At 46.6% G+C, this 24880-nt stretch overlaps 1 protein-coding gene across 3 annotated transcripts in view; it reads left to right on the top strand.

The window, feature by feature from the left end:
• Nucleotides 1-24880, top strand: part of LOC138806296 (DCC-interacting protein 13-beta) — a 41897-nt gene that overhangs the window by 8820 nt on the left and 8197 nt on the right. For all 3 annotated transcript variants that reach the window (XM_069991829.1, XM_069991823.1, XM_069991814.1), the window contains exons 3-14: nucleotides 6089-6148; nucleotides 6694-6765; nucleotides 9223-9310; nucleotides 11980-12021; nucleotides 12134-12192; nucleotides 13326-13472; nucleotides 16733-16815; nucleotides 19155-19313; nucleotides 20817-21005; nucleotides 22298-22340; nucleotides 22422-22478; nucleotides 22561-22649. In XM_069991829.1, coding sequence (XP_069847930.1) covers nucleotides 6089-6148; nucleotides 6694-6765; nucleotides 9223-9310; nucleotides 11980-12021; nucleotides 12134-12192; nucleotides 13326-13472; nucleotides 16733-16815; nucleotides 19155-19313; nucleotides 20817-21005; nucleotides 22298-22340; nucleotides 22422-22478; nucleotides 22561-22649 — 1088 coding nt within the window. The remainder of the gene's footprint in view (nucleotides 1-6088; nucleotides 6149-6693; nucleotides 6766-9222; nucleotides 9311-11979; nucleotides 12022-12133; nucleotides 12193-13325; nucleotides 13473-16732; nucleotides 16816-19154; nucleotides 19314-20816; nucleotides 21006-22297; nucleotides 22341-22421; nucleotides 22479-22560; nucleotides 22650-24880) is intronic.

Genomic DNA, 24880 nt, shown 5'->3' with positions numbered 1-24880 from the left:
CTGGACACCCAAAAGGAGAGCGATTGCGATAGTTGAGGTGCTTGAGCTTTGCATAGCTTCCAGACAGTTTCAGGGATTTCGCATAGATGGTTGTATTTAAATTCCCCATCTGCTCTGTGAGTTGGGTTCCCTCATTTTATAGTTCAGGAGACTTGAGGATTTTGATGATGAGTAACGTGCCCAAATCTACCAATTAATGCATGGAAGAACAAGTGTGGCTGAAGCCACGGCTCAGACTTTTCACTTCTGCTCCTGGGCTTCGGGACTTGAACTAGAGAAAGGGCGGCAGAAATGCAAAGAGGAGGGCGGAGGTGAGAGGAATTGGGGTGGTAGAGTGATGGTGGATTGGATGTGAAGGGATCAGGTGGGTGAAGGATGAATCTGGAGCAATGGAGAAAGATGGTTAAGGGGAAGAGGTGCCCTGAGGTAGGAGAAATGTTCTGTAACATAGGAGGAAAACTAGTGATGACAGCAGCTGTGTTCCCCCAAACACAAAAATGGCAGATGTCTGAAATGATAAACCTGCCACTTACCTCCATCTGATATTATAAATATGTACTGGAATGTCTTGATGGTCCCCCATCAAGGTGTACCATTACTATGTGGCAATTAAAGATGAAAACATGAGCCAGGTGGTGGTGGCTCACCCCTGTAGTCCTAGCTACTCAGGAGGCTGAGATCTGAGAATTGTGGTTTGCAGCCAGCCAGGGCAGGAAGGTTGGGTGAATCTTTTATCTCCAGTTAACCACTCAAAACCCAGAACTGGTGCTGTGGTTCAAAGTGGTAGAGTACTAGCCTTGAGAAAAGAACGGGTAACAGCGCCCAGGCCCTAACTTCATGCCCCACAACTGCAAATAAATAAAAAAAATTGAAAATATGTTTTCAAAAGAAAGAGTGAAAGCCATGCCTTTGACTTGAACAACAAGATGGATAGATGAAGGAACACAGGAAGAGGACGGCATGTGTGTGCACATGAAGTGTGCATGTGGACATATGGATGTGTGTATTTGGGGAGGGGGCCCTATATCATTCTCTCTCTTCTTCCCCATCCCCTCTCTCTACCTCTATCTCTATCTCTTCTACTCTCTCTTATTCCCTCTCTCACTTCTTGGCAATATTGGGGATTGAACTTGGGGCCTTGCACCTACTAGGCCACTTGAGCCATTCCCCTCATCCTTCTGTTTTTAAGTTTTTAAAGTAAGGTTTTATGCTTTTGCCCAGGCCAGACTGAGACTGCTGTCCTTCTCTCCCTTCCGGTAGATGGGATTGCAGGAGTGAGCCACCAGACTTGGGCATAATTCTCTCTTAGTACTAGTTTTGATGTGTCTATGGGACACCAAAGTGAACCCAAGAATGTAGGGCTGAGATGTAAATAAATGTGGCAGTATGCTAACTACTTTTAACAAGAATCCTATGCTCATTTCTGAGTTTTCTCATGGACTTATTTTGGTATTCAGAATTTAGAACAATATTGCTTTGTCAGTTTTAAATTTGAAGCTCTGATTGTTTAGATAGTATGTTTTTTTTTCCCCTAAATATTCCAAATTTGAGAAAATCTACATGTTTTACTGTAATCATATGTGAATTTGCTTGTTAATCAATACTTTAAAACTTTGGATTCTATGATTAAAGGAGTTTTGTTTTGCTTTTGTTTTCTGTGGTGTTCCTGTTTCTTGAACTTGAGAGCCTGGCCACTTAGCTTTTTTGCTCAAGGCTCATTTTCTATCACTTGAGCCATAGCTCTACTTCAGCTTTTCCATGATTCATTGGTGATAAAAGTCTCACAGACTTTCCTGCCCTAGCTGCCTTGAACCACGATCCTCAGATCTTAGACTCCTAAGCAGTTAGGGTTACAGGTCTTCATCACCAACAGCCAGCATAAAGGAGTATTTTTAAAGCTTAAAAGCTGAAGACTTTAAAAGTGTCTGATGTTCCCAAGAGTCTGGCTTTTCCATGTCTGTCACAGCCATTGACTTAGAGAGTTGACACCCTCTTTTTTTCCAAGCCAGTAAACTGTGTTTTGCCAAAATTAAGTAGGCTTTGCATTCCAAGAGGCTGGAACCCAGCTTTTAATTCACAGCACATGATTGTCACGTGGGTTCTTCTCTGGCCAGAAACCATCCCATGGTTTCCTGCAGCATAGGCCGTGGAAATGTGTGGTTGGTGCTGTATACTCGGTGACAGTCAGTCAGACTGGCAGCCACAGGACCAGTGTTAAGTTTAATAGGACTATTTGCAAGCTTAGCCTACTATGTTTTGTTTTGTTTTGTTTTTTAATTTTTTTTAAAAAAACATCCTGAATCCTTTTTGATCAGTTTGTTGCCATATATATTTATTAAAGAGAGTAATATTTCTTGTTTTCATTCAAGTTTCTTTTCTCCCAAGTTGTATTTTCTTGGTTTTATGTCATGTTATTCCTTAACTACTTCATACTTAGACAAACAGAGGTGGATTATAGAGTTTCATAATTTTATTCCTATAAGACACACACTTAAGCCAAGTGTGATCTGTATACCTGTAATACCAGGACTTAGGGGGCTGATGCAGGAAGATTAGAGTTTGAGGACAGTCTGGCCTCAAACATAGTGAGACTCTGTCTCAAAACTAAATCAAACAAAATCAAACAACCAAAACCAGGCATTTCGTAAGGCATCATTTTTCATTATAATGTTTTAAAAACCAGGTTTATGCTGCTGCTAACGGTTGAGTGAGTACTATGTGGTGATTCTGCTAGTTTATTGTGGAAGTCCTTCTACTCTTAATGTAAGAAAGAGGAAACTAGAGGAAAACTAGAGAGAGTGTCTTCTGGCTTCTGAGGCTGACTTCCAATCTGACAGAGTGTCTCTACCAGCACTCTTGGCCTCCTTCCTTCTTCCTTCCTGGCTAGAATGACCTTCCCCTGTGTGCCCGATGCCCTGTGTGCTTTGGGGTCAGAAGCGCTTGGTATCACAAGGGGCTTCCTGGTCCCTTTGTGGACTCTGAACTCCAGGAAGATCGTCCCTTTCCCAGCGCTCAGCTCATACCTGGCCCCTTCTGTACTGACAAGAAGGGGCAGACTGAGGACCAAGTATGGGGCCTCTCCACCTACAACTGGCTGGAGACTGTTTCTTCTGGCTCCTCCACCTCCCATCCTGAATTGGGTGTTCTTCTTGGGGAACAGATGTGGCACCTTTGGGGCTGTATCTGATTTGGGCTCAGCCCCCCGTTTTGGGACACTACTGGGGACCAAACTCAGCACCTTGCACTTCTAGGCAGACACTCCACCACTTGAGCCACAGGCTCTTCTTTTACAACTCTTTCAGCTGCCCATAGTCTGCTTACAAGCCTCCCCCCCCCTTCCCTTTCATCTCCTCCCCACCACAGCCATGCAGGACTTTTGTGCCACACAGATCTGCTCTGCTCATCCTCCTGCCTGCTTCTCGCTGCCTCAGCGCTTCCAGGACAGAGTGCAAGTCCTTGACAACCCCTCACAAGATGCAGCTTCTATCTGTTCTTGCCACCCTATGCATCCTTTCTTCTGTCTCGGGGCCTCTGAGTGCCGTCTTGGAGCCCAGTGCTGTGATGCATACCATGATGAAGATGACTTTCATTACTTCAGGTTTGGGCCACATTTCTGGCCATACGCATTTGATACAGCAGATGGCTACACCGTCACTTTGAATCCCAATGGACTTCCTCTGACCTATTTCCAGCCTATCCATTCATAGCAGCTGTGGTCAGTGCTGCCTGCCCAGAAGCCCGCAGAGGTGGTTTAAGGTGGCTGTAGCAGGCAGTCATGCTAACGTAAACATCCACTTGCCAGCAGCTCACGTTTTGTCACTAGCAGCCACTGTCTTCTGTCTCGGCAACAGCCGGGGAAGGCCCTCTTTAACTTAGGAGATGCTGTCAGCAAGCTCTGCCTCAGCTGCCTTGCGGTTTTGTTGGTGGTGGTGGTGCTGGTGATGGTAGTGGTGATGGTGGTAGTGGTGGTGGTGTGTGTGTTGCTGGCGAGGGAGCTTAGGGCCTTGCACAAGCTACCTTCGACTCCAAATGCTGAGCTTATGTTTTTCAAGGGTTCATAGAAAGCAGCTGAGTGCAGGTGGTGGCCCAAGAGCTGTCCCCAGGGTGTTATGGAGCCGGAAGTATGGCCCAGTGGTAGAAGACCTGGTTAACACGTTCCAGCTCCACACCAAGAAATGCCTGTTACACTTGCAGGTCCACTTAGAGACTGAGTGTTTGTCCACCTCTTCTGCTGAGCCACTGCTAGAAAAGTGAGAGATCATGTCATTTGTAGGCCCACGTCTTCCCTTGTACTAACTAGCTAATATCTTGGCCTTCAGATCTGAGTGGCACAGTGTTGGCAAGCTGAGCTGGGAACCTGACAGACTATTAACTCTTTGCCTGTCAGTTGCTGCTCAGCTCATGGGAGTTCTAGTGAGGTGTGTGTTTGTCCCTTATAACCTCTGATCCCCTTTATAAAATGATGATAATGATGATACACTTCAGGGTGCACGTTAGGAGGAGGGGGAACGTGTAGAAAACAATTATCAGCCATGCCAGGTCCTTGGGAAAGGCTTGCATGCTAGCAGCGCCAGCTCTGTGGAACAGTTTGCAGTTTGGCTGGCTGCAGGAAAGGTCCCAAAGTGGAAATCAGCTCTGATATTCTAATAAGTCTCCCTTTCCCCTTAGCCAATGAAACAAATCCCTGTAGAGCCCAGGCCTTAGTTTTAAAGGAATGATAACTCCTGAGAAGACAGTAAGTAGAGGCCAAGGCTGCAGAGGCCAGCAGGGGTCTCCCACCATGCCTGGTCAGACCTGTGCTCTGCAGTCTCAGGGTGAAGCCTGTGTCTGAAGAGCAGGCGCATTGAGCCTCAGACACAGGAATCCCTTTCTAGGCCAGTGTCTGTGCCGGGAGGAAACTTCCATGCAGGTGGCGATGAGAAGATCCACACGAGGAACAGAAAGAAAGCAGTCATCCTGGAAGTGAAACAGCACCCACAGGCCTCCAGAACCCCTACCTCCCAAAGAGCCATGCTCTCCTCAGGTTCCTGGGGCTTGGGTTTAGCTAGATTTCTAACACATCTGGCAGGACTGGCCTAGTGCTCCAGGGTAGTCACATTTGGTAGGTCCTAGTGCTGTGTCATTCCATGCACTTGCAGAAAGGACCACAACCAGCTCATGTCCCGCTCTGCTTTACTCCACTCACACCCGTGCCCCACATCCCCTGGCCACAGCCTCGTACAGGCTCTGTGCTGGTCCCACATGTTGGTCCCTCCTCCACAAAGCTCCTTCCTGTGGCCAGCTCGACTTTCCACAGGGTCTGGTTAAACATCTCTCCCTTAGCCACTCACTAGCTCCTCCTGAATGCTCTCAGGCTCCTGACACCCAAGAATTTTCCTTTGCAGTTCTCAGCATGGATGCAAATGTGTTTTCATGTCTGCTTCCCCTGTGAATCCACGAGGACAACACAGTTTGCTGCACTCTTGCTCACTGAATTTGTTGATTGGTTGAATGACCAGAAGGAACAGCAACTTTAAGCTTTATGTGTTTGCTTATTTGTTTTGAGAGTTTTGTTTTTTAAAGAACAAACTTTAAACCTTTTGATTTGTCTTGGTCTTGTTTTCTTTTCTTTTCTTTTTTTTTTTGACAGAGACTCACTGTGTAACCCAGGCTGGTCTCACTCTCATGATCCTCCTGCCTCAGCCTTTTGAGTTCTGGGGTGCTAGAATTACACTGATCATCTTTTCTTTTTTGTTTCGTTTGTTTTTTGTCGGCTTGTCAGTTGTGGGGCCTGAACTCTGGGCCTGGGTGCGGACCCTCAGCTCTTCAGCTCAAGTCTAGCACTCTACCACTTGAGCCACAGCGCCACTTCCAGCTGTTTTGGCTTATGTGGTGCTGAGGAATCAAACTCAGGGCCTCATGAACGCAAGGCAAGCACTCTACCACTGAGCCACCTTCCCAGCCCACTGATCTTCTTTTCTAAATAATACCCAAACAGAATGTTTTGTCACTTCACAGGTACACACATATTACTCTGAGATAGTCCTTTTCAGTGACTATATAGGCATCGGACAAATCTTACTTGCTATTTTCCCCTTTCTCTCTGCAGAATGAAATGTGCCTGGCCACCCAACAGCTTTCCAAACAGCTGCTAGCATACGAAAAGCAGGTAACTGGTGGTTGTAAGGGATTACTTTATTCCCAAATGGCTGCTTTTAAAGAATTCTCCAAAGGCATTTGTAAAGATTTTCTTTCATCCTTCCCACTTCCTTCCCTTCTTACATTCCTTCTTCTACCTTCCCTGTTCTAGCTTTCCCTTCTGTCTTATCTTCTCTTTTCTTCCTCTAATGAATTATAATTGGCAGTGGTCCAAAGTCCTCTGAGTGAGGTGTTATAAAGAGCCTGTAGAAGTAATCCACTGTCCTTGAGGGTTCAGTCTCCAGGGAGGACCAATGAATCAACACTAGCCATTCCAGGAAATGAGCCCGCAAATAAAGATATCATTGTATGCAAACAGAAGGGCCTGGCCAAGGAAGGACTGCCAAAGGGGCAAGTAGTATTTATACAGCCTGGGCTGGACAGGCAGAGGTCTGGTTTTCTTCAGGTATACATTAGACTTAGATAGGGTAATAATTTGGTAGTTGGTAGGCCATGCACTAGTGCTGAATTCCCAATTTCAGTTAACACCTGGCTCTTTTATCTCTTTGGTCTTAGAATTTTGCTCTCGGCAAAGGTGATGAAGAAGTAATTTCTACACTCCACTATTTTTCCAAGGTGGTAGATGAGGTAAGATAGTAACATGGGACATTTTTCTTATTCTTTTTGCATTTTTTTCATGCTTATATTGGTTATGGCTGCATTTTAAAAGTATCTACTTAAATATCTGAGAAGCTAGGTCTACTTGATCATCTTCTAGTTTATCTATAACAGATGCTCCATAGCATTATGTTTGTGGTTGAGAAAGAAAGGCTTTGATGGGCACAAACAGTACATCGAAGGGATGTCGATGAATTCAGTTGCTAAGGCATTTATGTTAGTTTCTTAAGGCAGCTGCAAGAGGTCATCCCAGCTAGATAGCTCCCAACAACAGGAATTTATTCTCTCATTATTCTGGACTACATAAGGGACTCTGCAGGACCACAGTGCTCACACAGGCTTATTAGGATCCTTCCTTCTGCTAGTCTTCGTTGGTTCCCAGTGTGTCTTGGCATAACAAAGTCATAGAACCATTACGTCTATGTGGAATGTATGTGAAGAACTATTGTTGTTATGGGAAACACGCAATTCTAATTGTGAAAATCGTAATCATATAGCTCAATTACTATGGGTACGGGGCAGAACCTAAAGGTGATTTTATAGCAGCATCAGGGCCTCCGAGGAGGCTGGCACTGTGAGGCGCTTCACAGTAGAGCCTCATGATGGACAGGCCTGTGAGAGGTGCAGCCAGCCCAGAGGGGTCCAGATCTGAGGAGAGGAGAGCCGATGATTCCACCTGAGCCTAAGCTTCAAGACAAGCAACTTGACTCTTAAATAATAACAAAAAACAGAGACTTACATGGCTTAATGTAATAGGCCATCTTGAGGTGGGGTCTTTCTTGTCTGTTATATGTTACACAGAGGTTCCCAATCATGGTAATTACCACAAAAGCAGGGTTTCTGGATTGCTCCCTCAGGGTGTCCCTAAGACCAGCAGTCATTTTCCTTACACCTTCTATGCCCAGCACATTGGGTCAGGCTTTATCCTCTTGGTAGCCATTTAAGGAGATGGTGCTACCTCCATCTTCTGTATGAGGATCTCAAAGGGCTGAGATGAGAGTGATCTGCTCCTTCTACTCTCCTTAGCAAAGGTTTGTGGTCAGCAACCCATACACCTCAAAGGCTCATGTCATAAAACCCCTAGGTCCATAGGAAGGAACAAGGAAGGAAAAGACTGACAAGGAAGTCTGCCATTCCTGAGTGCATGATCAGGAAAGCACAGAGCCAGGGTGTACTGGGTGTACTTGTTGATGTTCATTAATTTAGCCATCAATGAAAAAGGTTAAATTTCTCAATGAAATCATTCCAGGAAACATTTAACCCCTTCTGTCCTGATGCTACTTACTAGTGTGGCTGGCTTCATGTTTTCCAGCAGAAGCAAGCTCCCTGATTTGGCTAGATTAAAACAAGGAGAGTACTTTCAGCTTGTTTCAGCTACTTTGGGCTGCTACTTTCAGCTGCTCCTAGCCTTGGGCAAGAGTTTAAGCTTCTCTGAGGCCTCTCTCTCAGCTGCCTCTGAGGCCCCAGCCCCAGGAGGCAGGCCTTTGTGGGATGAATGCATAACCACTGTCACTGCTGAGGGAGCCAAGAGATTGCAGAGACTTCCTCCTTAGTCCCCTGATAGGAATCCCCAAAGTTGTCTGCTGGGGCTGGCCCTTCATGTGTGCCCTGCTGGCATGTGCTTCAAGCAGCGTGGTGAACATAAAGGACAGACTCCACATCCCAGGTTGTGGGGTGCACAGCTGCGCTGTATCTTTCCTCTCTGGATTTGAAGGTTATTTACCTATCTGGGAAGTGGGGACAAGAACACCTAGCCCACAAGGTGAATGTAAATGTGAGAAGCTGGTACACAAAAAGTGCCCAAATGGTACCACTAGAGGTGAGCCTCTCTGTCTCTCCTAGGCCACTTAACACAGGCAGGATTTCATCAGGCCTTGAGGTTGGAAGAGAGAATAAGAGTTGTTAGAACTGTGTGCTGAGAGGCAGGCGTCACATTTGGGAGCATCATCCTGTTTTAGAAAGAGTGGAAGGCCAGAGCTACAACTGTTCATAGCATAGCAACAGTTTCATAGCATACCCCCCTTCTGCAGATGACTCCCCAAGCCTGCAGCGGGGTGAGGCCGGTCCAGCTCCCACAGCCAGTTTTTCTGGTGTGACTTCAGCCCTCTAAGTAAGTTGAGCACTGCCAGCAAGCTTCATTCATTGCCAGCAACTACAGCATCTGGCTGTGCAGATGGGCGTGGTGCAGACCCAGAGAACCACAAATCAAGAGCACCTATGGTCAGAAAGCCCCACCAATGGCCTGGTCTGCCCTAACCATGCATTTAATTTTCACCACCTCCAGGCCTATCTCATTTACGACTTTAGGAGGATATGGAATTGCTAAAGAAGTGTAGCTGAACTGCTCAGCCATACAGAAATAGTCTGGTGACCCCTTGATGAAATGGAACTGCATCAGATAGTAATAGCATCATGATTTTCTTCCAGCTTAATGTTCTCCACACTGAGCTGGCTAAACAGTTGGCAGACACCATGGTTCTACCTGTTATACAGTTTCGAGAAAAGGATCTCACAGGTAAACAAACTGTGCCGTTACTTTCACAATATTTTTTAAATTGACTTAGTAATTCTTAGTGGATTAATTTCTTTAAACATATAGTTGCTGAGATCTGCCTTTCTTTTTGAGCAGTTCAGTTCAGCAAACACGGTGACTCCCACCAGGTTTCTGGCTCACCTGAAGGAGGCAAGATGGGAACAGATCTCTGTAGTGTGGTGTCATGAGCCACAGGACAGATGGGAAGAACACACAGAAAGGCACAATTTCTTTAGGTCTAAGGGGCTAGAGAAGACTTCCCAGAGATGGTTGGAGATGTCTTAGTGGCATGTGCCTCTTTACCAAGCAGATAGTGATACTGAGTGGATTTGTAAAGGCAACTGGTCCTGGGGACCAGCCATACGTGCTTTGGAATGTCATATGGGCACTCAGGAAAGGACTCATTGGCACCTCCACTTTCTCTATTCTGCATTTTGGGGTGTAGCTGTGGACATGCTAGGTCCTGAAGCTCACTCAGTGAGAGGGTCTGATGGCCCAGAGAGGCTGAATAATCTTTTGGAGTTATCTTGGTTCTAATGCTACATTAAATTCTAGGGTAATTTTTTTTTAAAGCAAACTAGCTAAAAACATGTGTGGAAAAAGGAATTAATAATTTTGAAAAACTTAGATGATGTTAGAAAAGTATCAGCATTTCTTATTTCTTTTGAGATTTCTTATTTCATAGAAAGTATTTGTTAACGATAAAGAATTATACTTGAGGAAACACTCATAAAAAGTAAATTGGGGGCATTGCCCAAATGGTAGAACACTTGCACCTGAGTTCAGACTCCAGTAACCACAAAAACTTTCAATGGACCAAAGTCTAAACCTGGGTACTAGACTTGGGTATATGACTTTCAAGTTCACTTTTGTGGGGCTGGGAAGGTGGCTCAGTGGTAGAGTGCTTGCCGTGCATGCATGAGGCCCTGGGTTCGATTCCGCAGCACCACATAAGCAGAAAAAGTCAGAACTGGCACTGTGGTTCAAGTAGTAGAGCACTAGCCTTGAGCTGAAGCGCTCAGGGACAGCACCCAGGCCCAGAGTCCAGGTCCCACAGCTGACCAAAAAAAAAAAAAAAAAGTTCACTTTGGTAGGCAGTAAAGATGCAGTTAATACAAATGCAAATGGTGAAGATGAGTTTTTCTCAAACCTCCCTTTGAGGTCCTCTTGGATCTTGTCACCTGAAGCTAAGGAGCCATAGGAGAATTGGTGTAAGCTCTACCCAAAGCCCATCTGATAAGCAAATAACACTAAGTAGTATGTGAGCTGGCATGTGCAAAAGGAATCCTTCATTGGCAGGAGTTGCAGTGGTTTATTGTTGCTTGTCGCTAATTGCATGTGAAGCCCAAACTTGGTAAATGGGGCCACATGCTGATTTTGCAGTCCTAATTGAAAGCCTCATTGGGTGTGTTTTACAAAGCATTTCCTCCAAGTAAAAGTGTTAGGAATCTTGGGGTGTTTTTTGAAAAGCAAATTCCAAGTCTGTCAGAAAGGTGTAGTCATTCTCTAAGTTCTGTGTTGTCATCTTTACAACTTTCTGATATATTCATGGGCAGCAGACCCAGGATTGGGAGCACCCAGAGGTGTTAGTGACAGTGGCCTTCCTTACTCCAGCAGGACCCAATACAGATTAGCATTCGCCTGGGATGATGATTCTTCCTAAATGGAGAACAAATTACTCATTAGTACTCAGAACAGAAACTTACTAGTGTTCAAGAAAAAAAAAAAGCTAATCAGACCATCCTTTCCTGATGACACAAGACATAAACTTGAAGTGTGTGGCCCAGCTCACATTTGAGTCCACACCAGAGGCAGGTTAGAACATGGTGCCCTGTTGGCTTCCATAGTAGTATTTGTCTTAAAGCTTCCACCCTTATTCTGTAATCTGAATAAAGATAACATGAGAGTTATTAACAAAGCTATTTAAAACTGTTAAGTTCAAAACCTGAAAACAGCTCCACCAGAAAGTAAAAGGTGGAAAGAAAGAAAATGCAGGAGGGGAAGGTAGAAAGCAGTCCAGTATTCAGACAGGGAAATATAACATCTGGGGATACTTTGGAAGCAAACTGAAAAAGAACATAGAAAATATGGCATGCTTGGTTGTGTTTGAATGATAGGAAGTGTCACTTTCTTTTCAGTGTCCCTGCATTTTTCATTGGCCTTTTTGCTGTTATGAGCTGGGATTGGTGTCTGTCACCCATGTGGGATCATGGTTATTGGTGTTGGCTTGTGATCAGTTTGTCTAAGTTTGTCATTAACACAAACCTCCTGTATTCCTTTCTTTGTCCAGTGGTGACACATAAGTCAGATGTTAAAATGGCAGCAATAGGAGACCAAGGTTCTGGGTGTAGTCCTGATTGTATTCCAAGGAAGAACATAACAAGACAGGAGCTGAAAAATCAGAACTTAAATTTATACTGCGGGCCTTCATGAAGAGTACTGATGACCACTGTCTCCATGTCCCCAGAACCTGTGCCCCATCTGAAGAGGAAGGGCTGCGTGTACAGATAGGGGCCCAGGGTGTGGCGTATGGCAAGATCAGACCTCAGCCTCTAGGCCAGGGCCCATACTTGTCTTCTCAGGAAAGCAGAGCTCTGCTGGTCAGCTTCTATTTTCCTCTGCTCTAAGATGCTTTCTTTTCTCCTATTCAGAAGTCAGCACTTTAAAAGATCTTTTTGGACTCGCCAGCAATGGTAGGCACTTTCTCCATTCTTGGTTTGTGGGTTTGGTGATGTGGGGAGAAAATGGTGAGTGAATGTCCCTGCCTTTCAGTCTTCCTGGATTCTCAGATGTCTTTCTTTTCAGAGCATGACCTCTCAATGGCAAAATACAGCAGGCTTCCTAAAAAGAAGGAGAATGAAAGGGTAAGTGTGCTCTGTGTATTATTTTCAGGTCATCTACTTAAGCTCCTCATGTGTCTTCCTCTTGGAATTTCGTGGCATTGTGGGGGTCCTGATGGACTTCTATCTTTTTCCTATATGTGGTCCTCATAAATCTATCCTGTGTTTCCTAACTAGGCATCAACTTCCCTTAGCCTTTTCATCTGGCTTCTTTTGTACACCAACTTGCAGCCACTGTAAAATTCTGTGTTTTTAAGGTTATTTTTAGCTGTACAGAGGAGTTGTAATTCAACATGTCAATTTATGCATCTTGATCATCACTCCCCAGCTTGATGCTCTGTCACATGTCCCTCGGATCACACGAATGCCTTGCCCACTTGTTGATAGAGTCCTCAGCCCCTGCTCTTTGCGGGTTTTGTTCCTGTGGAGACTGTTGAACACCCTTCTGTACATACCTTTGTATTTCTGTTAAACGATTTCCTTGGAATACAATCACGCATAATGCTAAGTGTCTGGCTTTTTATGCCTGCCACTGTGTTGTTACCCTGAAGTGCTGCAGCATTGTGTACTGCTGGCCTGTGTGAAAGTGTGAAAGTGTGAAAGTGCTGGCCGTGCAGCCTCACAGCACTGAGATGCTACCTTACTTTTGTATTTTTTGTTTTGTGTGTGTGTGTGTGTGTGTGTGTGTGTGTGTGTGTGTGTGTATGTGTTTGCACGCGTGCATGTGTGTGTGTGTGCTGCTTCTGGGGCTTGACCTTCACCTGCTCTCTATTCCTGAGTTTTTTTTTTGCCCAAGCCTACCATTCTACCACTTGACCCCCACCACTTCTGGCTTTGTTTGTTTGATGCTCAATTGGAGATAAGAATCTCACAGCCTTTTCTTCACAGGCTGGCTTCAAATGGCAATCCTCAGATCTCAGACTCCTGGGATCTCCAGATCTCAAATGCCTAGGATTATAGGTGTGAGCTCAGCCTTGGATATTTTTAATTGAGGTTTTTTTTTTTTTTTTTTTAGGTTTGGGTATAACCTTATCTCTGTTTTTGTCACAAAAATGGTTATAATGAACAAGCAAATGCGTTTTGAAGTTGCATCCTCTTGCAGAATTGTCATGCCCAGTAGACAACTGGAAGTTTTCCCTTCTTCACCTTTTAACCAGGTCAAGACTGAAGTTGGGAAAGAGGTGGCAGCTGCCCGGCGGAAACAGCACCTGTCGTCCCTTCAGTACTACTGTGCCCTCAACGCGCTGCAGTATCGAAAGCGGATGGCTATGATGGAGCCCATGATAGGCTTTGCCCAAGGACAGGTAGGAGAGCCCCTTCTCCTGAGGGAGAAACAGAGGATCATCTAGAAAGAAGCAGATGCACAGCCTCCCTGGGCAATTCCTGGGATGAGGCACTTTGAAGAGCTTCCAGCTGGGCTATACCTTGTTTAGCTGGACCTATGGAGTCATTTGTTCAAGAAATGATGGCACAGGCCCAAGCCTTCCTTGGGGAAGAGTCTGCCTGGCCCTTTGTCTAGCGCTTTCTAAGTCATTCTGATCCAGATGAAAGCCCATCCTGGTCCGTTTTAGCAGTCAAAGCTCCGTGCTCTGGTTGGGATTGCTGGCTCAGAACCAGGCCTGTGCTTTTCCTTTGTTCCTTTCTGCACTGCCATGTTCACCCACACTGGGTTATTCTCAAAGGATTCATCCCTAAGCTTACTGCCAGTGTTTTACCCTGGCCTGGGTTTTATTTGGCCACATCCCTTCTACTTAGTGGTCTTAAGGTTGATCCACTTTAGGGATGAGGACAGGGCTGTTGTAGCACAGGACAAGAGTGGCGGGATGGTCATGAGTGTGTCAGGCTAGCGGCACCACCCTCTCCTTTCCACTTGCCTCACTTCAACTACTGTACCAACCACCAACCCTAAGTCCTCACTTGAGCGTGTGATAAGTACCCATAGAATCCTCTCTCACTGGACAGCCTAGGAACAGAAGCGGATGTGAGGAAGCAAAATGTTGAAAAGAATGAAGTTACCACGTTTAAGCAGCCTTCCATAGGAGCAGCTTTTGCCTTTATAACACATTTTACAACATATTTGAAAGGAGATACAATGTGAGTTTCATTGGGGAAAAGGGAAATAAGGGATCCTGAAGCATCTGAGCTCAGCTGTCTTGTCCTCCTGTTATGGTTGTTACATTGGTGAGTGGGGAGTTCACTTAAGTCAGCGTATGCCTTCACAGGTAATATTTAAAAAGAGAAGAAGGGCTTTTCTGAGTAAAGCTGGCTTAGTCCACAACCACCACTGTTGGGGGCTTCCGTCCCCAAGTCCTTGAGAGCATTCAGCCTCTGCCTTGGCACTGTAATGGGCACTCTTTTGTCCCTCTTTCTCTTGGATGGACATACTCTCTATGTAGGAGTATAAGTGCCTAGAACCAAGGAGAGTCAAAAAAGAAGCTCTCCAGTCTGATGGTCAGGGCTGTGGAGCTTGCATTGGAGGAGCGTCTTCACAAGGCCCAAAGGATGTTGATACCAGCTGGTTCCATTCCTATGGTCAAGGGCTTCCCCACTTCTTCTGGCCTGGGGTTGTGAGTGCTGTAGCCTCAGGAGATGTGGCTGTGGAGGCCTTTGCAGAGACACAGCCCCTGGCCCAGGTGGATGGAACAGACAGAGGTCACCATTGCAGCTAGTGACAGAAGGATGGTGTCCATGCCTGAGGATAGCATGTTCATCTTTCATCCAAAAAGTCCCCAGATTTCAGGACATAGACAAAGTTAATTCCTTCCCTTACTGACTTTTAAAACCTTAGTTATTTCCATGAGTTCACCCTGTGGGTGATTCAGGAGTATCTGCTGTTCTGCCCTTGGAAGTCAGTATTTATGGAAGAAGGCAGGTTCCCCTGCCTGATCTTAGCCGATGCTGGTGTAGCAACTGCACTCCTGCTGTTTCTTATGCCCATTGGGTGAAGACCGAATGAGGCGTCTCAGCACCATTTGCCTTTGTAGAGGTGTAGCTTCTGTGGTCTTTGGCAAACAGGTTTGCAATTAAGTCATGATTCAGTCCTCATGCCTGCACAGTGAGGTTTTGCAATCTGTATAAAGGCTTTTGAGCACATAAATGACCTCTTGCCTAGGCCTGACAAGGAAGTACTAGGTCACATGGCTGTAGAGGTCAGTATCTTCCATTCATCAGATGTTTTCAGGGACAATGTGGCCTCTATCCCGAAGAGCTTACAGAGTGATCAAACAACTAACTATGCCATAGGCTCAGAGTGACAACTCAAAGGGAAGTTATGCAGGCGAAGCACAGGAGAAGTTCTCAGAATACTGGGCCTGTAGAAATGAAGAATGTTTAGATGTTGGATTAATGTTAACTGATGAGTGCCATGTTGGTATTTGACATTGCAGGGATTGAAAATGGCATTTACAGTGCTGATCTCTGTGTAATTCAAAGATCATGGAGCCAGAACATCCCATGCATGTTACCCTGAGTGAGAATAATAATCATGGTCATGTGATTTGACCCTGTGATAACTGAGGACATCACTGGTGTACCTGTTTTCCCAGGCTGCCTGCAGAGCAGAGGGCAGGATGCGATGATAGCTATTGTCTTGCTCACCAGGGCGAGCAAGCTGCTGGACCAGATGAGAGAATGTCCTCACTGAATCCTCCTCTTTCTTCATGACCTTGGCTCATGATGCTTATCTGCCCATCATGACATATGTCAAATGGAGTGTTTCATTCCTAGTGTCCAGATTTTTGAAAGCCAGTGGCTATACAGAATAGCTTGTGATTTTCAGGGTGGGTAATTGTAGAAATCAGTAGTGCCCAGACCTGATCTCCCTCCTTCTTCCCTGAACTCTGTCCCACAGGATGTGTCAGGACACCCAGACCTTCTGGAAGTGAGTGTCATACCAGCGCACAGGAAAGAAGCATTCCTTCCATTTTAGTACTGAAAGCCAGCAACTGTAGTTTCATTTCCACACAGCACTGTCTCTCCTGGGCAGAGAAAGGTTCATTATAGAAAGCTGGGGAGAAGGGGCCTTTCCTGTGTTGAGCAGGTGCATAGTGCCAGGTTCCTGCCCTGTCCTTTATGCATGTAATCCCCTCTGATTTAACATCATGATTGGAAGAGGCTAAATAGGGTCTTTAATCCAGGTTTCTCTCTGCAGCCGCTCAGCCTTCATCCACCTGTCTGCCTGGGTCCACGGCGGCTCAGTGAAGCAGGCTGGGCATATGGTAGTCTTCAGGGCTACCCCCTGAATGGCTCATGCTGGCCACGGCAAGTGCTCATCTGTTTCTTGCTGGTGTCACATGTCACCCTTGCACTTCATATAGATAGAAAGGTGAATGGGACCTCAAGAAACTCCAGGATTCACGTCAGGAAATGGCTGCTACTATTAATTGCAGAGATAAAGCACTGAAATTACTGTGAGTTAATAATGTACAAGGCACTTGCCTTTCATTATTCCTGCCACTTACACCTCTCAGCAGACAGCCAGAACCCTTTCCCCTTAGCCATGTGGTTGGCCTCACATGGAGGGACGACCTCCATCACTTTTTTCATACCGTTTTCTTTCTTTCAGATTGATTTTTTTAAGAAGGGAGCAGCGATGTTTTCCAGTAGTATGGACAGCTTCTTAGCCTCAGTCGCAGGCATGATGCAAAGGTAATGGATGCTGTCTGGTTTGCCTTTCTGCTGAGTCAGCGTCGCTGGGAGGCGGGGCCTTCCTCCCTGTAGAGGGTTTCTCAGCCCCCTCTGTGTCTGTGCCGTGAACTCTGAGACAGTCCCCCACTTGTGCATGCCTGGGGAGCAGAGTTGAATTTAATGATTTCTACAGCTCCCGACTCATGTGAAGTGCAGGCAACAAAGAGGCAAATTAAAAATTAATCCCCACGGGTATTCCTTAAGTCCGAGTGCCTGTCGTCAGGCTCGCTTTGTGAATAGTCAAGTTTCACGTGTCATAAGCTTTGGCGTGCCCTTTAGATTTGCTTTTTTCTTCTGAGGGAAGGGGATTAGCAGCCACAATTTCTTTCCCTTTTTCAGAAATGCCTGCTGTCATGTTAATTTATATGGATGCCATGAGACAATATGAGGCCGGGCCCCCTGATTACTTTAACAAGCTGCCGTTCAGCCATGCAAGTGTCTGCGTATTTCAAAAGCCCCATCACTGTGCGGGGATGGTCCACCCACACTGACTGGATGGCAAGGCCGCCCAGGTCCTGCCTTCTCTCACCCTCTACCATGGAGCTCTCAGGTGGCCCCTGGGCCCCAGAGGGCCAGACTCGTGGCACCTAGAGGACAGAGGGGTGACTCCTTAAGTGCCTGTTATTAGTTCTGTGTGTATTTGTATGTGTGTGTATGTGTTTAAATATATACAAAATGGAAATGAACGTGGCATTTTATTTCATACGGCAAAAAGAAGAGCAAGTTGCTCATTTTCTTCAAGATACTACATTCCAAAAGCTTGAGGAAGCCAAGTAGTGGCCTGAAAGGCTGTGGAAGTAGAGATTGAATCCCGGCAAAACCAGTGCCGAGTTGGAAGCGTACTCTCCTTCCTGGGCCGCTGAGCTGGCAGCAGCAAGTGATGCAGCTTTAGATTTATGATGGCACCAGAGCAACTGGTGAAATCTCTTTTGACTACTACCCTCTGGGAATGTTAGGAGAAAGTAAGAGAAGAGCCTGATAATCTATCAGCCCCCCTTGTTTTCAGTCTCTTCCTCCTGCCTTAATTCTTCATTTCTGGTGACCACAATGCTTCACGCATTTCTGATGCACTTGAAGAGGAACAGTTGAAAGCAGTTACTCTCCTACCATGTTCCTTTGGATCCTGGCAGCCTTAGATTAGCTGTGTGTGTTTTAGCCTGTGAGTCTATGGGTGGGGAGTGCACAGCAGGTACTGTAAACACCCTGAACTTGTGTGCAGCATGTCACCCCAGTTTACACGTGTTTCTGAGGAGATACTCCTTACCTTTCATCAGACCCACAGAAGCTCAAGAGCCTCAGCAGTGCTCTTGGCCATGCCAACTTTTTGCTGGAGCTCCTTTCTCTCAGTGACTAACAGGCTCAGCCAATGAGGCTTGTCCAGCCGCCAGACCTAAGGTCTCCAGTGGTAGAGTGCCTTGTCATCCATTCAAATGGCAGAAAAGCCACAATTAACCTAGATAGTCTATTGCATCAAACAAGAGAAGTAAACTGTACAAGCTCAGAGTGACTTCACCATGGGAGAGAGAAAATCCCAAGGCAATCACTTTGAGGAAACTCTCGACTTACCCCTTTATTCCCCTGATTTTAGGGTTCATGATCCTCTTAACACAGTGAAATGGGACACCACTTCTTCTGTTCCTGTTCTCCTGCTCTCGGAAGTGGGCCACCTCAGGCTGATTGTGGCTAGGACTTTATAACCCACACCTGTCACCACTGGGTGGGGCGCCTGGTGATGCCTCATCTGAGGGCAAAAGGGCAGGGCTGCTGAGGTGAACGCTGCCAGGTTTGCTACACCTCGGCACACAGGCACCCAGGGGCGAACGCTGCCCTACTGCAGCTGGCCTCTCCTACCCTCCAGGGGGCACCTGCAGCCAGTCCAGGGCTGTCACAGAGAGAATGCTGCCTGTGGTACTTACCGTCCACTTTCCCTTTTCTACAGCTGTCTCCACTGCCTCTTCTCAAACCAAGAGCTAGGCCACACGGCCTCGGGATGGCTTCTCCTAAAATCCATACTCACAGTTCCATACGTAGTAGCTCTTTGCTAGCAGTGAACTTGGTTAGCTGGGTTCAGCACCACCCGGGTGTTCCTGGTGGTGTTCTCAGTCTTACAAACACTTTGCTCTGCAGAACCAGGTCCCTGTTCTCGCTTGCTTTGGGGCTTCACTTAGAGGGTGGGGAACTACAGCTATGTGAGGCTGGTGGCTCCATCTCTAAGCAGGGAACTTTGGGGGATGGGATGGAGACCCTGCCTCCTCCTGAGTCGGCCTGTGGAGTGACCGATGTGCCACATCTTATTTAAGCATTCAGGTGGAACTGGAAGCCGAGGTGGACAAGATGCAGGTGTCCCAGCAAGAGCTCCTCTCAGTCGATGAGTCTGTGTACACTCCAGACTTTGATGTGGCTGCACCGCAGGTCAACAGGAACCTCCTCCAAAAGGCTGGCTACCTGAATCTCAGAAAGTAAGAAGGCCACTGCCTGCCTCTCTCCAAACCCTCCCTTCTCCAGGAAGTGGCATCTGTGGGCCATCTCTCAGGTGGCCATTGAGAGGAAGAGCTCCATCAGTACCACTCCGTGCCCAGAGCCCAGAGTGCACTGAGAGGTGGGGGTAGAACAGACTTGTGGAAACACTCCATGCCGTGGACTCCCAGACGCCAGACCACTCCTGACTCTGGTCACTGTGACCATTTGTAATGACTTCTCTTACACTTTTTTGGGGGGGGTCCAGTCGTGGGCTTGAACTCTGGGCCTGGGCGCTGTCCCTCAGCTCTTCAGCTCAAGGCTAGTGCCCTACCACTTGAGCCACAGTACCACTTCCGGCTTTTTTCTTTTTGCTTATGTGGTGCTGAGGAATCGAACCCAGGGCCTTAAGCATGCAAGGCAAGCGCTCTACCACTGAGCCACCTTCCCAGCCCTCTCTTACACACTTATTATCCTGAGCTGTTTCCCTGGTCCCCTGTTGCTGGCAGGAAAAGAACCAGAGACCTGCAGTAAGGCAAGGGTTGAATCAGAAAGCTTTCAGTCATATTCCTTCAGATGACATTTTATACTTAACACTCCTGTCTTTAACTGTCTATCATGAATTTGATAGGGATGGTCAGGTCCAGCTGTTTCCAAGAGCAAAGGGAGGGGGAGGGGGAGAGTCCTGGCCTCTGAGAGACACATCTGGTGGGCTGAGCGTCCATCTCTGCATCTGAGACTGCACCTACTTCATAAAGTCCTTGTGAGGATTGAATGAGGCCACTGCTAGCACTGGGGGCTCTCTTAGTCAGCCTTATTTATTTCTAGAAATTACTGGTACATGACACCCAGTTCCTTGAACATAGCTGCCACTCTGTGTTTGGTAATCTCCACAGGATTGTCACAGAGCACTCCCAAGGTCTGAAAACTTGTGAAGATCACAAGTGAAATGCTACCAGTAGTTCTGTAGAGGTTTTAAAAAAATCCCACAGAGTTCTGTTGCTATGTGCCAAGGAACTGCATTTTCTTCTTGTAAGCACCCCAGAAAATGAGAACAGCTTCCAGCTAGAGCAAAACCCAAGCTAGCAAGAGCTCCCAGGATTTGGGGGTGCAGCGGCGGGGAGGCTGTGGGCTGAGGTGACTGACTAGATTCAGAACAGGTAGGCTTTAAGCCCTGGAGGATGATCTTGCAGGTTTTCAGTTCCTAACTGTGATGGACTGATGTTTCTGACAGCTTGGAAGCTGAATATGGCTGGGTTGGGCGATAGGTGCATCCCACACACCTGTCTGGAGTTGGTGCTGGAGTAGGGCCCATGGTTTCCAGGTCACTCAAGAGAAACTATTATCTCTTCTGCTACTTTTCACGTGGGTGCTTGTCACAGTGGTTTTGCTTTGATACAAAGACGTTATTTCTGAATGCTTCCAGGACCTTGAACAGGCAACCCAACTTGGAGGTGCCATTCCCATTTTCTAGTGCTAATGGACTTTTATACATAATTTTACAGCAAAACCGGGCTGGTGACCACCACCTGGGAGAGACTCTACTTCTTCACCCAAGGCGGTAACCTCATGTGTCAGCCTAGGGGAGCGGTGGCTGGAGGACTGATCCAGGATCTGGACAACTGCTCAGTGATGGCGGTGGACTGCGAGGACCGGCGATACTGCTTCCAGATCACCACACCTAATGGGAAATCGTATGCTGCACAAATGTTATTTGGGAGAACAAGTGTAGTGACTGCCCCATGGAGGGTTTCTGAACTCATTCTCATGAGCCAGCTCTCCCTGTGAGAGGCCCCACTCGGGGTGTTGCTAAGAGAATGGTTTTCCCTTTTGTTCTGAATAGGCACACATGACCAGTATGATCTACGTGCCTTATTTAGGGAGCACTGGCAAGGATCTGTGTCTCTGGAATGGAAAGGGTCTGGTGTTCTAGTGATAGAAGTTGATTTGGAGAGAGAAGGCTGAGGCTGCTCGCAAGCACTTGGGTTCGTGTGACAGTGGGATAGGGCTGAGGAGAACAAGTAAGAATATCTGAAGGGGATCATTTTACGGCCCAAACAGGAGGTACTTCAGCTAGTGCGGAATCCTCTCTTCCCACGTGGTCACCACAAACCCCAAGGTCTCCAGAGGCCCCAAAGAGATCCTAGGCATGCACCTTGGCTGCTCTTTGTGTGTGCTGGTACTGGTACTGGGGCTTGAACTCAGGTCCTGGGCACTATCCCTTAGCTTTTCTGCTAAGGCTTGTGCTCTACCACTTAAACCACACACTTTTGCAGCATGGCAGCTCAGTAGAGATGTCACTCACAGCATATCTCATCCCACTGGGATGGCCCAGTGGGTTCCCTCAAAACACTGCTGTCTAAGAAGTTCAGAGCCCAGGAAGTACCTCAGGGTTTGCCAGCCCACAAGTGAGGAAGGCACTGGTCAGGATGGTGTGGATTGGCCCTTCTCTGACTTCAGAGCAGCCTTGGGCAGCCTCCTTCCTCTAAAGATGGTGATGGGCAGCAAGCTGGGAATGAAAATGCCTACATCCATCATGGTGCCATGCAGTTACTCCACACCTCTGGGTCCCTGGGTCTCATCAGCTAGGAATAGGAATGAGACCTGTGTCCCCACCTGCCACAGATATGAGAAGCAAAGGAACTAGCAGAAGGCAGTCAGCATTATTGTTAGCATTCATTTGCTTAGAAGTACGTACACGGATGGGAAGTGGCTGGGCCACAGTCCCGGTTGTCTTACATCATCCAAGTCAGGAAGATGGTCCTCATTGCAGAATCACAAGCTTACACTAGACCGGAGGCCTTCTCGTTTGGCAAGCCAGTATTTGCTACATGTCACCCAAGCGGATTACTAGCAGAGACGCACACACACACACACACACTTTTCCATCCCATGGTGCTGCTCTCCTGGTGCCTTGTCAGCTGATGAGAACATCCCTCAGTCTCTGAGGTCAGGGGAGCACTGACTGAGATGCCTTCTGTTGCAGGGGGATAATCCTCCAGGCTGAGAGCAGGAAAGAACACGAAGAGGTAAAGCTTTGTCTGTTTCACCTCTGGCTCAGTGTAGTGGGTAACTGTGGAATTCAGACTTTTTTCTAATGTCCCCTACAGTGGATATGTGCAATACACAACATCTCCAGGCAGATCTACCTGACTGAAAACCCAGAGGTAACTAGCCGCTGCCTGTGCCTGCACCCAAAGGTAGGCATCCCCCTCCTGGCCTGAGCGTGGTTTCTCCTGTGGCTTGTAGGCAGTCGCCATCAAGTTGAATCAGACGGCTCTCCAGGCGGTGACTCCCATTACAAGTTTTGAGAAGAAATCAGAAACCTCCTGTCCCAGGTAAATAAAGGATGAAGGGAAACTAGCTTTTGTGGAGCCAAACTATGGATTAGAGTTTCCCCCTAAGTTGTTACTTGATCCTCATCACCCATGCCCATGAGTCTTGTGGAGCAGAAGCAGTAACCGTGGCCTGGGCTGCTAAATGTTTTGGCCACATTCACACCCCAGACAAGCAACAGAGTTAGGATTCACTGCTGATTGCAGTGTCCCTATCTACTCCCTCATGCAGTAGACAAGCAGGGGTCTGCCATATGTTCTGTTAGCATCAACAAAGCACCTCCTACACATCCATGTTACTGCCCACACCTTCCTGGCACACATACTAATATTTTCATATATATATTTATTTTATATTTTAATTTTACAGTATTGGGTTTTGTAATTGTTTTAGTGACTGTATCACCCCATCTCTTATTAGCTATTGAGTATTTAGGTTGTCACTCCTTGGTTGATTGCTATCATGAATGGTAAACATTTTATGCATATTGCTTTTTTTGGGGGGGCGGTTGTGGAGCTTGAACTCGGGGTCTGGGTGCTGTCCCTGAGACTCTTTGTGCTCAAGACTAGTGCTCTGTCACTTGAGCCACAGCACCACTTCCAGTTTTTGAGTTAATTGGAGAGAAAAGTCTCACTGGTACTTTTCTGCCTGGGCCAGCTTTAAACCATGATCCTTAGATCGCAGCCTCCTGGGTAGCTAGGCATGAGCCACAGGCACCTAGTCATGTATACTGCTTTAAGATTTAAGAATCCCACCTTTTGTCCTAATGGGAGTTTCCATGTGGCTAAGTAGGGGTGGGTGTTGGATTTTCATATAATGAAAACATGGCATTGAAGGGCAAAGTAAAAGTATCACTGTATTTAGTGTCCCTCTTTCCGTGGCAGGGTAAAAAGACCTCCATCAAGTATCCTACAGATAAATGTAATGGCCCAGAGAAAGTTATTAGAAAGCTCAGTGGTTACATGGCTTCCTGGAGTTTTTATGCACCTATATTAGGTACACAATAAGGAATGGTAAGAAGGCCAGAGAAGAGCTTTGAGTCTCACTGTGGAACACTTTGGTGTCCTCCCAGGAGTGACAGCCAGTGGAGAAGTGAAGGTTATGGGGAAAAAGGGCAACATTCAGAACCAAGATTAGGAAAATGGTTCTAAAACATTCAGGAGGATCAATTAGATAAGGAGAATAAAAGAGACCCTACAGGGTGTTTCCCTCAGGGTGTTGGACATGAAAGAACCTGACTGAACAGAAGTGATAGAAATGGCAAGGAGGAAACAAGTCTGAGAAACATTTCAGTGCCATAATGAAGGATTTAAGTTGCCACTAACAGCTTGCTGGTTAAGTGTAACTCTTACGCAACACCATACGAAAAGTAACTGAAAAGAATTATCCAGTCAGTGCATAGAAATCCATTAGCTGTAACAATGTTGGTGGTAGCCATGTGGCACATGCCTAAAAGGTCAGTACTTGGGCGGCAGGAGTGTTGAAGGTTAGAGGCCAACCTGGGCTACACTGCAAGAGAGATCTCAAAAACCCACAGGCAGGGGATGTAGCTCAGTAGCAAAGTGCTCATTATGCACAAGACCAGAGTTAGAGCCCCAGCACTGTGGAAAATTTGCTGCTACGCACCATGGGGTGAGCCCTAGACAGAGTTGGAGACATGAGTCTAATGGTAGCTTTGCCTGCACACAGCTAGATGTCTGTAAGCAAGCTACTAGCTCTTTGGCTCTCTTCTCAACTTTGTAACATAGGTGAGAAACCACAGCTTCCAATGCCTCATCTAGCTCCCACAGGCTGTCTTTCTAGGGTGCTGGTTATACTTTAATAAGTGACAGATTTTCCAAAAAGATGTATTATATTCACAGACTTATTCAGTAGGTAACGGGCTGTTCTTCCCTGCTCTAGAATAAGCAACCATATTCTTAGAAAGGACACTACAGGGACAGAGAAAACTCCTACAAGGGAGAGGAAGGGGATGACCTTGGCAGTCAACTGAATTAAATCAAAGATTGGTCAAGTGATAGAGGTAGCTACCAGATGGCCTGACACTGTGTGGGGTGGGGTGAGTGCCTTTGATCTGCAGCTCATTAAGGATAAAGAAATGTTTTGATGATGGTGGAGGAAAGCAGCACAGAATTCATTTACTCCAAAGCAAATATACATGCCTGTTACTTCTCCACATAGCTTCTCTACAGGCCTCTAAGGCATCTCTTTGTTCCAAGGCCACAGAATGTGG

This window comes from Dipodomys merriami, unplaced genomic scaffold (genome assembly GCF_024711535.1).
Source record: "Dipodomys merriami isolate MVZ:Mamm:240054 unplaced genomic scaffold, mDipMer1.0.p SCAF_10, whole genome shotgun sequence".
Taxonomy (NCBI): Eukaryota; Metazoa; Chordata; class Mammalia; order Rodentia; family Heteromyidae; genus Dipodomys; species Dipodomys merriami.
This window is presented reverse-complemented; position numbering and strand designations above follow the sequence as displayed.